Source organism: Astatotilapia calliptera, chromosome 13, assembly GCF_900246225.1.
Source record: "Astatotilapia calliptera chromosome 13, fAstCal1.2, whole genome shotgun sequence".
Classification (NCBI taxonomy): Eukaryota; Metazoa; Chordata; class Actinopteri; order Cichliformes; family Cichlidae; genus Astatotilapia; species Astatotilapia calliptera.
In genome coordinates, this window is record NC_039314.1 from 20,685,036 (window position 1) to 20,700,208 (window position 15,173).

Below are 15,173 nucleotides of genomic sequence, written 5' to 3' on the forward strand. Positions count from 1 at the left end.
ACACCATTTGAGCAAGGTGGTCTGTGAGGATCACTCCAGTGGCCATTATGCAAACCTCCCTGAACAATTAATGGGGAGATATCTGCCCTTTGGCCTCATGGGTAATTTGTACGACTCGACTGTTGCGGCACAGCAGGCTGATGTCAGTTTGGTGCCACATGTGTAGCTGTGTGACAGTGAGAACTTGACAACTGACAGCGAAGGAGAAAGTAAGTGAGGAAGGGAATGTGAGGTGAGCCATTTAAAAGGAAGACAGGAGAGGTCAAACCACAGGAGGGGTTGTACTCTTTAAAGTATGAAAATAAGCCTTGTGCCAAAAACAGAGAACGGTGGATATGAGAATGGAGCAAATGAAGACGGAGGCTCAGGGGGCAAGGCCAGTTAGGCCACTAATGAGTACTGCACCGTAGGCAGTCGGGGGGCTGTTGGCGACAGCGGCAGTCGGCCTGTCTTTAACTAGACTGGTGTATTGATTAAACCCTTGATTTGGCCCCCATCGCCGAACTCCACGCCAGCACCGTGCCAACCTAGCCCAGAGGGTAACGTGGAAGAGGTATGCGTGTCTGTGTATGTGTAGTGAGAAGGGGGTGTGGGGGGGGCCACTAGATGAGGCGCCAGCTGCCGAGCGCCTCCACCCGCCGTCCTCTGAGACCCCCCCCACACACATGCACCCCTCACACACACACACGCGCACACACACCCCACTCACCCTCCCCTCCGCTATCTATCATCTCAATATGGTGCGGGCAGCCAGTTTGTGTTGTGCTAATTTCCTCCAATAAATCAGTAATTATTGCTGTGCCGTCCCTGCTGTCTCTCCCCCTTCTCTCTCCCCCGCCCTCTCTCTGTTCTCTCCCTCTCACCCGCTCTTCCCTTCTCGTCCTTCCTCCTTTTCCCGCAGCTGTTTTTCCATTTGTCCAGAGAACGGGTGTTCTCAGAGGAGCGCACGCGCTTCTACGGCGCAGAGATTGTTTCGGCTCTCGACTACCTGCATTCAGCCAAGATTGTGTACCGGGACCTCAAGGTAAACAGAAACAGGGAGGAAAAGCAGGCTGGGGGCATGGAAGAGAGTGATCAGATATTTTAGGGAAAACTTCTTTTGTTTTTGCCCCCCTCCCACCTCTTGTGTTTCGGTGTCCCTCCCCGTCCAGGAGAAGACAAGTGGCTCAGGATGTGTAGTAATTAAAGAGACGGACAGGGACAAACTCACACAGACATAAAGCAGCAAAGAATTGCAGGAGGCAGGGAGAGAGGGAAGGAGAGAGGTGCTGATGCCACAGAGGTAGAGAGGTAGATGGCTCCGTCTGAGTGCCTGCCTGGCAGCCTTGGCCCCAGCCCCACTCGCAGCAGCCAAGAAAACAGAAAGGAGAAAAAGCAGACAGAGAGTGAGAAAAACACTTCAGCCATTAAAATTAAAAGGTTGAGTGGCTCCACTACATGCCTGAAGTTTATTTCCCTTTTCAACTTGGTGTTTGTGTGTCTGAGTGTGTGTACTGCCACACTGTGGAGTAATACAATACAGCTTACTCGTCCCTCACTGCTTTCCTCTTCAAAGTGATAACAAGTTTGACTCCACAGTGCACAAAAAGTGTTCAGCCAGTTAATAAAGTGTCACATAATGACAAAGAGATTTTGATTTCCTTCCAGTTGGAAAACTTAATGCTGGATAAAGATGGCCATATCAAAATCACAGATTTTGGGCTCTGCAAGGAGGGCATCACTGATGCTGCTACCATGAAGACCTTCTGTGGTACACCAGAGTACCTTGCACCTGAGGTAATGTTTTTTTTTTTTTTTTAAATGTGTGTATATACATTTATGTTTTTGTCATCAGAGGGTGAATGTGAGGTGCCTGCACTGCACTGCAATGCGGTAAATAAGCACACATCCTTGGTATTTTCACCTGGATGTATGCACATCTGTAATCTTGTACAGGAAAGGAGAAGCTTTTTTTCTTTGATCTTCACTAATTGATCACTCACGTGTGTACCCCACGTGTGAAATTTGAAGTGTAACATGATGTGTGGTGTCAAAGAATTTGATGCATTTGTTGCTTAACGTTTTCATTAAAATTCTGTTTTTATTTATAGATAAGAAGAAGAGATGAGAAGCAGTTAAAGAAATTGCTAATATGTCACAGGGCACATTCCTGAGAGTTGTACTGTATAGTAGTTCTGGGCACCATGTAAAAACCATACACTGTCAGGACAATGTACGTGTAAGATATTTTTAGAGGTGCAGGATATAGAGCTCAGCCTGTTTCCACATGCGACATTGATTCAGTCATGAACATGTTAGGTGTTCAAAGGCCAAAAAGCAAAGGATTCAAACCACCAGATCCACGAAGGAGCGTCCACTTTTTAAACTGATTTATATAATTGATCAACAAGAGAAATCTCAGTGACTGTATGTTATGTTCCGTAAACTGAGCAGATTGACTTAGGCCTCGTAGTACATAAAAGCATCTGTGGCATCCACAGGCGGCCTATCCATTAGGCAGCTTTTCTGCAGTGCTCAGGGTTCCACCAGGAAGGCCCCTGTGAACTGTGAGACTCATGTTGCCCACTGCACAGTTTCTGTTTATCTAACAACAGCCCTGGCTGATTAATTTAACTACCGGAATTATTACTGAGCTTTGATAAATGGGTGCCTGCAGGGTAGGTTCATGAAGAACCTGTAGGAGCCACACATACAGTATCCTTTACTGCATTACAAAAATCCATTGTTAATAGCAAAATGTATTTCTAAGTATTGAAACACACTGAAAGAGAGGTCATTCTGTTTTTCGTTATCATGAATTATCTTATTGTTTCATTTATGTGTCTGGTTGAGGCGGAGCTAATGCGCTCAGTACACTTGAATCACAAAGTGATGATCCAGAGACTCTCTCCCGACCCGTTACCCATAACACTCATGAGGGTGTTAGGAGTCTTCTTATAGTGGAATTTATGTATGTACAGTTTCATTTGCAAATTTCACAGGCAAACAATTTCCATAATATCAGGGTGAACAGTAAATATGCAGTTTTTGCGTGCGAAGCAGGGTGTTGGTTGAATTGGAAAAGGGCAAAGCACGGTTCCTCTCACACACACACACAAAAACACACACAAACACACAGCGCTACGATCTTGTAATCATTTTTTTCAACCATCCGCTGTCCAGTCATCAGCTCTGCCTCACTCGAAGGCCAGCAGATCAACTGCAGAGAGTGTTGCACGACTGTGGGTGGTGGAAGCAGAGCGATGGTGATGTGGAGATGAAGGCAGGAGGGGAGAGGCATAGTATATATCCCACTCAAAAAAGTATGGAGGACAATTTGGCGCAGCATTTTGTGCTTTTTTTTTTTTTTTAGTCCCTTCCTTTGCGTGCCAAAAGCTGATTGGAGGCTGTTGGTTATTTTTCACAGGATGTGCGTCTGTGTGTATTTATATGTGTGTGTGCGCGCGTGTGCGCTGTGTGTGTGTGTGTGTGTGTGATTGCAGTAGAAAGTGCAGGCTAAAGCGAGGCAGATGGCGGCAGATGGGCGAGGTTGGAGGAAGGTGCTCGGAAAAAACCTGGAAATCTACACCACCGCCGCCGCCACTCGCCCGCCCGCAAGCTCTGCTCGCCCGCCCGCGTGTAAAAATAACACAGTTTGCTCGGAGCCAAGTTACAGAGATGCAAAGTAGCCGGGATAAAAAAGAAAAAGGGGGGATGGGGGTTGAAGACAGAGGAAGATGAGAAGGGAGAGAAAATATTTCAGGGTTACAGGAGTGAAATTCAGACAGTTCCTGTGTTTGCCGTCAGTGAAAAGGGCAGATGAGAAGTGAATAAAGAGGGTTTCTGTCTGCTGCGTGCCTGAAGAACACACAAACAGATACTGCAGCAACGCAACGCTGAATAATTCTTCATCCAAACTCGTAAAGAATTAGATTGAAGTGTTATCATTTGTTTCAAGGGAAGTCAACAATTATAAAAAAGATTAATGTAAGATTAATAAAGAATAAGCAGTGTAAGATCCTCGCAAAGGGATGGAACGGGATCAGAGAAAACACATGGAGAGTGTTTTTTTTCCTTTTCTTTTTTGTGCGTTTGACACATTTCTTTGTGGCAAATTTGAAAGTGTTAAAGGGAATGGATTTGGGCCTTTTCCATTTATTTTTATGTGTTTGTTTTTATTTTGTTTGTATGTTGTATATGTTGGGTATTATTGCGACTCCTTTTCTATTGTAAATGTTTCACAAACATAGCGGCACAGTCAGCGTATTTCAAAATGTTAGCACAGTGACAGCACAAATTCATTTTCAAGTGATGACACTTTGGAGATGGAAGGCCTCTGTCTGATACCCACAATATGGGATAGTATGTTCACAGTATATGAACTGTGTATGTGGATGTGTGTTTGTGTTTCCTGCTGGGTATCTGGGCTGGTACAGCCTCAGGCTGTGTGTGCCCATCCCGTCCCATCTAGCCCTGTCCAGGCTGCCAAAGCCCTCATCCTGCGATCGGCAGCTAGCTGCCACATGGCTGCCACTATAGGGACCAGGACAGGACAGGACCTTCTCCATCACTGCTGCTTTAAATCACTCTCCTCTCCTCCTTCTCTTCTTCGCATCCTCTCCTCCTCTTCCTCACCTCCTTCTTTCCTCCTCTCCTCTCCTTCTTCTTTCCTCTCCTCTCCTCTCCTCTCGATTTGTCCCATTTGTTTCTTCCTGTCTTGTCCTATTTATTTGCCCTGCCTCTTTTTAAATTATACACATAACCACACATGCCATAAACACACACACACACACGCATACACACTCCAGTGCCTCCATGCCTCGGGCTGTGGGGCATCATTCTGGCTCTGTGTGGATTAATCTGCTCCCTGCCTGCAACCGAGCTGCCACCACTTTCTTTAGTCCCAGGACACACGGACACACCATTACACACACTGTTACAGACACTGACAACCACATACGTATACATGCCTAACTGGACACGCTGATTAGTTTGCATTTCTGTACCTTTTTTGTACAAAGATGCAAAATCAACCTCATAAGCTGCTCTGAATTTCATAAACGGCTCCGTGTGTGTGTGTGTGTGTGTGTGTGTGTGTGTGTGTGTGTGTGTGTGTGTGTGTGTGTGTGTGTGTGTGTGTGTGTGTGTGTGTGTGTGTGTGTGTGTGTCCTCGAGCTGCAGGAACTGAAACAACACCAAACATCTCACACTCAAAACTTTATGAATTTGATGAGGATGGATAAATATTCCATCTGCTGTGTGTGTGTGCGTGTGTGTGTCTTGCAGTCTCCCAGCAGTCTAAGCCAGTGTTATCCCTCCAGCCGTACCAGTCAGTAATATATCTGGAGCTGGCGGTGTGTTTCATTCCCCCAGCTCTTCTCTGCAGCTGCCAACTGGGTGACCAGCTTAATTCTCACCCAAACACACATTCACACATAAAATAGCACTCATAAGTCTCTTATTCACTTCCACGTACTGTACATGTTGACTTGCACACATTGAAGCAGTCCGCCTGCATCATTAGCAGTTTAGTGTCAAGTGCATGAGCTCAGTCAGTTAATGACCAGCTTTCCGTGGTATTGAACTGCTGTAGAAACTCACAGGCAGCTGTTTGGTGTGTTCTTCGTATTCTTCCTTTTTTTTTTCTTCCCTGCGTGGTGCACTGTGACATTTGAATTCAGCCGTCTTATCTAATTGTAGAGCTGGAAAGAAACTGCCAAGTAAAAATGTATTCAAAATAAGCATATTGCATATTTTCTGCCTGCCTTCACGGCATTTTAGGCTGTGGTTACTTTAAATGACAGCAACTCTGTTTAGGATTTAAAATGCAGAAATATGCTAAATAAAACTAGATTTTGCTTCCTCGAGTTTCCTCATACAGTTGATTATATCACATCCGTAACATTGAAATGATACATTTAGAGTGGTATGGTTTGATTTTAGACACTGTTTTCACCTTTTGACACTGCTAATAAGGCCTATGTGAACATCAAAGCACAATTTGCAATTAGTATGCATCAACGTTTTTTTGTTGTTGTTTTTTAAAGTTTATTAAAAGTTTTGATATGTGACCCTGTTTTCTGTTTAATATGAGCCAGTTATGTATTTATGACACCTGTCCTCCCAGCATCTGCCACACAATGTCTGGTGTTAGTTCAGAGTGGAGTATATGTTTTTAAATATTATGATATTATTAAATTCACTGTGTAATTGTTTCATGTCATTTTAAATAGTGGCAGTACAAACAGGCCTTTTGTGAACGTTTTAGTCTCTGTTAGCGTGTGCTCATGTCCACCCTGACTGGTCCATTATTAACAGTGAGTGAGATGTTGTTATTATTGGCGAGATGTACAACATATGCTGTTCTGGCTGCTCTCCAGCCCTGTCTGTTTGTCAGTCACACGCACATACACACACACACGTGCAACACATGCACACACTTGTACTCATCATGTTAATAAGCTTATTATGTTAATGAGGGCCTCAACAGCACCTGAAATACCTCTCTTCTTGTTTCTGCCTCCTTCTCTTCTCCTTCTCCCTTCCAGAGGTTTGCAGAGCGGAACATGAGGGGATGAAAGAGAGGAAAGCGAGTGAGGGAAGGCATGATTAGAGGATGGAGAAGGCAGGATAAGACAGGATGGAGAGGATAGTGCAAGGAAGGGATGAAGAGTAGGAAGGCGGCCCAAACGCGAGATTTAGATATAAAAGTGACTTACTAAACAGTACAATTTTCCTTAAAACACACACAAATAGACATGAAACACAGCAGTTTACCATGCAGTACTTGTGCCACCCAGCTTGGAGGTTGGTGTGGCCCTGACTTGGACTGGAGGCTGTTCCTGCCTTTTCCATCCAGGGACATTCTTGTCTGTCACTGCCAGGAGAGCTTAGTGTGCCAGGGAGAGCTGGCAGCAACCGGGGGGGCATCTGGTAGGCCACGCCAACACGCTGACTTTCCTACTGTAACAGGAGCCTCTGAAGACCTGCCATCCCATAATATTTGCCTCTGTACGTGGCTGTGTATTGAGAGAGGTGGGGGCTGTCGTCTACACCTTAGTCCTTGATAACTGTGCAGCAACTTCTGTTCATCTCAGACAACTTTTTGGTTTTATTCATCCCTGGAGCCTAATGGCATATTGACTGTCCTTTGGTGCCGTTCCTCGCTCATCTGTTTATTCAATGGATACCTTAAGCAGTCAATATTGTCCAATAAAATAAATGCAGACGTTCACTAGAAAAAGCAGATGCCCAATAAAACTAATGGTCCCATTTTAAAAGACAGAAATTTCGTATCTTTGTGTTTGCTCCTCAGGTCCTGGAGGACAATGACTACGGTCGAGCGGTGGACTGGTGGGGTCTGGGTGTTGTGACGTACGAGATGATGTGCGGTCGCCTGCCTTTCTACAACCAAGACCACGAGAAGCTGTTTGAGCTCATCCTCATGGAGGACATCAAGTTCCCCCGCACTCTGTCAGCTGACGCAAAGTCCCTGCTGTCTGGCCTGCTCTTCAAAGATCCGAACAAACGGTGTGTGTCGAAGCTTTTTTTTTTTTTTTTACTTTCACATGAAATCAAATTTATTCAGTAATGTGAAGCAGGACCTCTATTAGAAATACTATTTTGATGTCAAATAAATCTCTTTATTCGTATCACCATGTCAGCGAAATTTAAATTTTTACTTTGTATCGCCAATATGGCCCGGTACTGACTTAATACAAGATATTAACAGATCTGGTGAATTGACAACCACCGGCAAAAGTGGGAAAAGTTGGGAAGATGATTCATATTTGTGCCCTTTGTGTAAAGTTATTTTTCAGTTACTACCTTCAGACACACAGAGGAGACTAACTTTAGTTATTTTGCTATATAAACAAAAAACACCCACTACTTTTAGTGTACAGCCACTAATCATACAAATATAGAGATGTGCTGATTCTTACTGCTGTTTTAATGGGCAAAGCCTTTCATTCTGTAGATCACTGATTAGCCACCATTTGTCGATATAGCAGCAGTAAGACACGCCATATAGAAAATTGTAGAAATCTTTCTTACATTCTGTTCACGCTGTGCTGTTCATTTCTTACTGCGTTTGTCACTTCTGCTTCTAACAATCCTGTCTTCACCTGTCCTCTGCCCTAGGCTCGGAGGAGGGCCAGATGATGCTAAAGAAATAATGAGACACAGTTTTTTCTCTGGTATTGACTGGCAGGATGTCTACGATAAAAAGGTATAGTTTGCATGTCTAATTAAACATAATAGGACTGTAGAAAATAATGTATTCAACTTATTAAGACAGGCAGCTGTAAAGAGCACAGTGTTACAGAGATGTGTGACTTTGTATCCTGTGCATGTTTCTCATATAACACCATCAAGTGAGAGTCAGGTGGCATCACTTAAGCAGCTAAACAGGTGTCAAGCCTCCTCATTTGACTTTTTTTTAAAAAGTTGTTTTGTTCTGTTGCAGAGTTTAGTAGAGTCCAGTGATTCAAAAGCATAAAAGACCTCCTTGAAATTATTCAGTTGGTTTAACTACTATTTATAGGGTTTTATGGTAATGATGTAAAGACAAGACACTCTGGATCTCAGGCTCGGATGTTAACTATGAATAATAACTGTGGTGAAAGGAGGATTTTGGTGGATTTATTTCTTCTTCTTCCTGGCCTTTTTTTCCTGACTTTTAGTTACAGGAATTTTTATGTCTGTCAGTCTGGAACAACAACAACGCCCACTGCTGTTATTTACAATCTGATGTGATCTCTTCGCATCTCTGTCCCAGCTCGTTCCTCCGTTCAAGCCTCAGGTGACGTCGGAGACAGACACCAGATACTTTGATGAGGAGTTCACAGCTCAGACCATCACAATCACCCCACCAGAGAAATGTGAGTGTCTCGTGCCTCTTTCTTTTCCACACGCGCATATGAACAAATAAGTCAAGAACATAATTTGACTAAATCACAAATTTTGTTTTTTTACAAAGCTGCAGATATTGTCCTTGGACATAATGGTGAAATAAACAAACATGCATTCTCTGTTGTCGGGTGTTTAATACGTGTCAGGATTTCTGTAAAATGTTAGTGGTGAAATGACAGCGTTTACTCAAACAGATGACTGTTTCACACTGTGGAACAAACACCTTTGTCTGTTTATTCGAGTGTCTCTGTGTTAGTCCTCCGGCCACATGCAGCTCTTCTGGGCTTCTGGGATACAGATCGTGCTTTTAAAATCATTTAACGCTGTATTATACATGAACTGATGTGAGGTTCCACTTGTTTGTAGGTCACATGTTAGTAGAATGAAACTGGCACATCAGAAACTTACTTTTTAATTGTTTAACTCGACAGTAACAGAGAAGATGATCAGATGAGAGAGAGAAGTTGTATATTTCCTGATTGATGTCATGTATTAATACAAATGAACTGTGTTATATAGTAAATGCTTTAAAAATGACCTCTGAATCTATACTTTTCATATTTTTTTCTTAGTCGATGAGGATGGGATGGACTGTCTGGACAACGAGAGACGACCACACTTCCCGCAGTTCTCGTACTCTGCCAGCGGTCGGGAATGAACTGTCCATCACAGTGACATCATCACAGCTGGTCTCTGAGGCCATCACTGTGGGCGCAAAGAGACCCACAGCTTTGGACCAACCCAGAACAACCATGACTTGAAGGATTTTTGCCCTTTTCCTCTTCCTCGTTATCTGTTCTTCACCTCTCCAGTGTGCTTCTTTTCTCTCTCTCTTTTTTTTTTTAATTCTCTCCAATCCCTCCTTAGAAAAAACCTTCAGGCGAAATTACGGTCTAATCCTGCACTGCAACCCCAGGTGATCCGAACTGTGATGTGATCAGTTGTTATGTAATGACCCTTTAATGATGGGTGCACCTCCGGTGGCCTGCTGTGCTTTGACGTGTGTCGGGCCTGCCAAACTCTAAAAATGAACATCTCTGATGCACTTAGACAACAGCTGATGCATTTCTAAGGAGACGTTTTTGTGGCTTCTTTATCCGTGGGACGGAAACACTCAAATCATTCAAAACCCAAACTGCCATTACCAGTTGTATCTCAGGCTTTTGCAGACAGGTCAGATTTGAAATCCTCAGTTACATAATTCTGGGATTTATTGAGGCTGCCTGGCATCGAGGAAGCAGTTGTCACCAGTGAGCAGAATCCTACACACCTCATGTTGTCGAGCAGGATTTGACTCAGGTTTTGCTCAGTGCAAGTCATTATCATCGTTGCTGCTATTTCAACTACTACAACAACTATTACAGGTACCGCTGTTCCTACTGCTCTTATACTATTACTGCTACTACTAAAACCCGGTGCTACAATACTGGCTAAATGCTGCTGATCATTATACAAGCGCCAGCAAAACATGAACCACACTTATGCTTATACAGCTGCAGAACAGCTGCTGCTCCTGATGCACAGCTCTTACACATCAGCTCTGTAGATCAAACGCGTGTCGTGTGTGTCTGTGTGCGTGTTTAAGGTCCAGTTATGGGTTTGTGTTTTAAGATCGCATCTCAAAGCACAGCAGTTCAGAAGGATGTGACTCTCAACCCATGAGCTTTACTACATAACCTACAGTGCAGTGCAAGATGGTCGATGCATATATTACTGCAGAGGTGAAAACAGCTGGTTTGAATGTTTCCCCCCAATTTTTTTTTCTTTTTTAGTTTTCAGTCCCGCTGAGTTTAAATCTCTGAAAGGGAACACAAAAGCAAAACGGTACTTTTGTTTCGACGATGGAAAGCTTTACTGTGACGCATCGTTATAGCGGCTGTTGGATCCATGTGGCTGTACCTCTGTGTCTATGTGCAGGAAAGGGAACCTGAAGAAAGGAGCAGATTTAGCACAGAGCAAAAAAAAAAAAAAGTCTGAGATGGCAGGGTGAGTGCAGCGATGAGAAAAAAAAATCAGGAAAGATGTGAAATATTTATAATGTGATAAGGAGCCGTGAGGTAACAGGTATAAAAAGTATATATGTTTCGTGAGGAGGTACACGTCAACTGTTATGGGTTTACAAGAATCACAGCAATGGTTATAATATATATATGTTTTATTTATTGTTCTACTCATCAGTTTTATATTTAACTTTTTCTATTGTTATTACATTATTCTAGAAAGAAATATATTGTTATTTCTTAGGGCTGAGAGGGAAAAAAAAGCACCTCAAGAAACAAAAATGGCTGAAGAATGTAGGAGGGAAAGCAGATAGCCTTCCTGCTCCATTTGTTTTTTTGTTTTAATGTTTTCGTGTTGTTTTGTGACCAAAATGTGACAGCCCAGAGGTGACAGGACATATTAAAGACAGACGACGAAAGTTTGGGAGAAACATCTAGGAATCTGCATAATTATCTCAATGAGATGTCAGATATGAAGACTAGTAGATGTTGCTCATATTTATTCTTATTACAGGTGTGTGTCGGTGATGGTTAAGGCACAGTCGGGTGAGAAAGACAAAGTGGAAGTTGAGCAGAAGGATAACAAGTGCAGCACAAAAGGCTGAATGCAAGGCTTTAGCTGTAAGTGTTTTGAGGAGAGGTGAGTTAGCACTCGGTTAAGAAATGTATGTTTGAAGGCGAGTCGTCGTGTTCCTGTCGGTTCTTTGGATGTTTAGAAGATCCAAGTTTATTTAAAGATCAGGTCCTTACCACTAAACCATCCCCGCACTCTTCTGTCTATAACGCGCGCCGTCATTTCTCCCTTGTGGACTTTTCTTTGTTTCCAGTCGTCACGTTGTCGTATGTCTTCCAGTCTGACCAACAAGATTTGAAAGTCCCCTCAAAGTCACTGTCTTCAAATGGCCAGTAAGCCTTACGGTTTAGCTCAGAACAAGTCAAAGACGTTGACACCCAGCATTTCTGAGACAAAAATATATATATCGCCAGATGTGAGGTAATATATTTTTAAAATTTTAAAATAGCGACATGTTCATCTTGTGGGGGAGATGTCACCTTCAGTGTCAGAATGACGGATTAAAAGAGTACCAGGGGATGTGCTCTTATTAGCCGTGGAAAACTGTATTCCACTTTATTTATTTGAATGTTTTTTATCTTTATTGATGGATAACTTGAATTTATTTTCTATTTAATTTATTTAATGTTGTTTTGGCGTTTAGCAGTAAGGGGATGTAGCTGTGTTTCAACACTTTGTGCTAGAAATAAATGTCTCCTTTTTTTTTTTTTTCCATTTTCAGATATACAACAAATTACCTGTTTTTCCGCTGCTCTGAAGTCCATATGCTTTACTGTTGCACATCCATTAAACCGCTACTAGGCGCTTTATGGCAGAAAGTATAAAAGGATGGCGCTGGCCTGCAAGCTGTAGTCCTCCTCTGTCCGCTTCACCAGTCCTGAGTCAAAGTGGCACTCAGAACTCTTATGAAAAATACTGCTCTGTGATCGATTGAGCCTGTCTGGCACGGCTGAAGCGAAATGAGTACAAATCCCACCCAGCTGGCACCCTCGACAGGCTCAAGCAAACGCTCCCCAAGTATTTGGAAGGATTTCAGCTTTGATTTGACCCAGGTCTGCGAGCGACTGAGGAGTTCTAGCTGCATGTGCACGCTTAACGCCAAAAATCATTAGAAACCAGAGTTCATAAAATATCGCTTTGTAGCTTCGGCCATAGCACTTTCAACACCCATCACTTTTTATATGACTCAGAGGAGTCTGGTTCAGCTTTGCTTTAAAGGAAGACTTTTAGCTTGTTTTTTATGTTTGTAAGGAAATGAGGATTTTTCAAAACACATCTCCCCCTCCATCTACAACCACTAGCTTTGATGTTGCTCTGATGTTGAGAGTTGGCGAGACTGGATGAAGTGTGTCGCATGCTGAGACGAGTTAGAGCGGCCTGTGAACTGGGCTCAGTTGGAATTTTTAGTAAATTGGTCAGTGTTTGTTTAAAAAAACAAATCCACTGATCAGCCGTGGCACTGATGTCCCAGATTCCTGCTCTGATTCGCAAAGTTTTTTTCAACAGTAAGCCGCCAACTCTCCCACACTCCATCCTCGATGGATACAGGTCCATGTAGTGACAGCAATGATATCAGAGTCTGACTGTGGGGTCAGAGATCCTAAAAAAAGAAGGAAGGGTTTCCTCTGACTTTTAATAGGGGGGAAGGTAACGCTTTGTAACACACTTACTCAGTGTGGAACAGCAAATCAGTCGTGGACACGTGGCTCAGTTCTTAAACTGAATGCAGAAATTCATCGTTCCTCACAGCTTTACTGGTGGCCTCAGCAGTTTGAGATTTGATGCTGCGCTGATGGTGTTCCCTCTTAAAGCTGCTGCTGTTTGTACACCTATCACACAACACATAAGACCCCACTCGTGTTTCAGACATATGTAAAATTCTTTCAAAAACTGACCTCTTCCATTGTTAATGAACCCATCAGCTCTAAATGGCAAACCGCTCTCCGCCAGGTGATCAGTAAACGGCTCGAGTGTTTGGAAGGTGAAAGTGTTCGACCTCGTGTCTGCGGCAGATTCCCCCTCCCCTCTCCTCTCTCTGGTACTAGACCGCTATCATCACATTTAACATAAACAAGCATGAGATGCATTTATTTATAAACGGCAAACAAAAAAAACAAAACAGCAAACATGTACAAATATTACACAGTATAACTGGGTTTTGATGCCATGTCCATCCACTGTAGCTTTACAGTTGCATGAGACATTTGCGGACAGCTTCCAGCTGTTCGGCAGAGTGGGCCGCGTTTTCCCAAGTCGCTGCGCGGCCGAGGTCGTCGCCGCTCTTGTCGAAGGCACAGAGATGGCGTAGACTCTGACACGGCATCGGGGAAACTCTGGAGAGCTTCACAGAAAAGCGGATCAAACTGCCTTTTTCTGTGCTCCGTGCAGATGCAGAGCTGCTGGCCAGTGAGCCCGCCACGATGTGAAAACAACAAATTACCATCAACATGAAGCTGGTTTTTTTACTCTGTACATCCTTAGTATTTTTACACATAAAATGTATATGATAGGGATGCACATTATTTTCCTTCTTACAGACAGCTTCAATAAAGCACTATGTCAATCTGCTGCCATCGTGTCGACTTTTTGTTCGCTTTGTGGAGTTTCAGCTCAGTCTAAACAGAGCAAAAAAACAATGTTCACTAAAAACTCACAAAATGAGTGTTGGGGGTGCGCTTTGCACACATCATAACAAGCTTTAATACAAATCAAGTCTATGTCCAGTATGGCAGAGGTTTACAGAGGCACTTTATGCTCAAAGTTTCCCAGCAAATAAAATCCTGTAATGGAAGTAAAGTTTGGATTAGGATCTTTACAGTTTTTAATCCAGGACACTTCCTATTGGACATTGAGTTGTGCATCATGTTAGCATTTCTATATAAAGAAGTTGTACTTCAGAAAGCTCATTAGTGGACTGAGCTTTTATTTATTAAAATGGATGGGAGGGAAAAAAAAAAAACATACTTTGAATACTCACTTGACCTATCAATCATAATTACACTCAGTCATGAGACAAAAAAATGCCACAAAAAACCCAGTTACATGAACACAATCCACATTAATACCGAATAGAGGACATAAATATCCTCTAAGTAAACAACAGTTTGTTTTCCTGTTGACAAACGAACAGAACATCGTGATCCACGGAGCGATGAAGGGAAACCGGCGAGACAGACTCATGTGGACAGAGTCTCAGTTCGTCTCGTGTTCGGCAGCTTGAAAGACAAACACACAACACATAGTGAGAAGTGTATGTGAACACACACAGAGGCGCGCACAAACACACCCTGTGATAATGAATCACAGCAGAATACAGACAACATGTTTTTCAGCAAATCCAGAACCAGACAGAATCATTAGTCACGAAGGGACAAATGTCTTCTTACTGGTTTTTATTCTTGGTAAACTGACAACTCTTAGCGTGCTCCCAGAGAGAAAAGACACGACTACAAATTCATTTAGTATCAGAACAGTGAGTCACACACAATCATACACTCCTCTGTGTGTTCGTACCTCGATGCGTAGGCTCTGCATCTCCTCGCTCAGTGTGTTTCTCTCCTGCATCAGCTGGTTCTGTTTGGCCAGCAGCTCACACACCTGCTGGGCGCTGCTCTGACAGTGACGGTCCAACTGCTGCAGCCTGCAACGCACACGCGCACACACACACACAATATTGACTGAAAGAGTGTGAGAAGAACGTACCCTCC

The 15,173-nt window shown here is 43.2% G+C and overlaps 2 protein-coding genes across 3 annotated transcripts in view; one reads left to right on the forward strand and one right to left on the reverse strand.

Moving 5' to 3' along the window:
- akt3a (v-akt murine thymoma viral oncogene homolog 3a) overlaps positions 1-14,034 on the forward strand; it is a 55,384-nt gene extending 41,350 nt beyond the window's left edge. For both annotated transcript variants that reach the window (XM_026190100.1, XM_026190101.1), the window contains 6 exons: positions 902-1,024; positions 1,648-1,776; positions 7,295-7,509; positions 8,122-8,209; positions 8,759-8,861; positions 9,465-14,034. In XM_026190100.1, coding sequence (XP_026045885.1) covers positions 902-1,024; positions 1,648-1,776; positions 7,295-7,509; positions 8,122-8,209; positions 8,759-8,861; positions 9,465-9,550 — 744 coding nt within the window. In that variant the 3' untranslated portion in view covers positions 9,551-14,034. The remainder of the gene's footprint in view (positions 1-901; positions 1,025-1,647; positions 1,777-7,294; positions 7,510-8,121; positions 8,210-8,758; positions 8,862-9,464) is intronic.
- A 77-nt stretch (positions 14,035-14,111) lies between these two features.
- sdccag8 (SHH signaling and ciliogenesis regulator sdccag8) overlaps positions 14,112-15,173 on the reverse strand; it is a 51,957-nt gene continuing 50,895 nt past the window's right edge. The window contains exons 17-18 of the mRNA XM_026190099.1: positions 14,980-15,106; positions 14,112-14,681 (exon numbers count right to left, since the gene is read on the reverse strand). Coding sequence (XP_026045884.1) covers positions 14,643-14,681; positions 14,980-15,106 — 166 coding nt within the window. The 3' untranslated portion in view covers positions 14,112-14,642. The remainder of the gene's footprint in view (positions 14,682-14,979; positions 15,107-15,173) is intronic.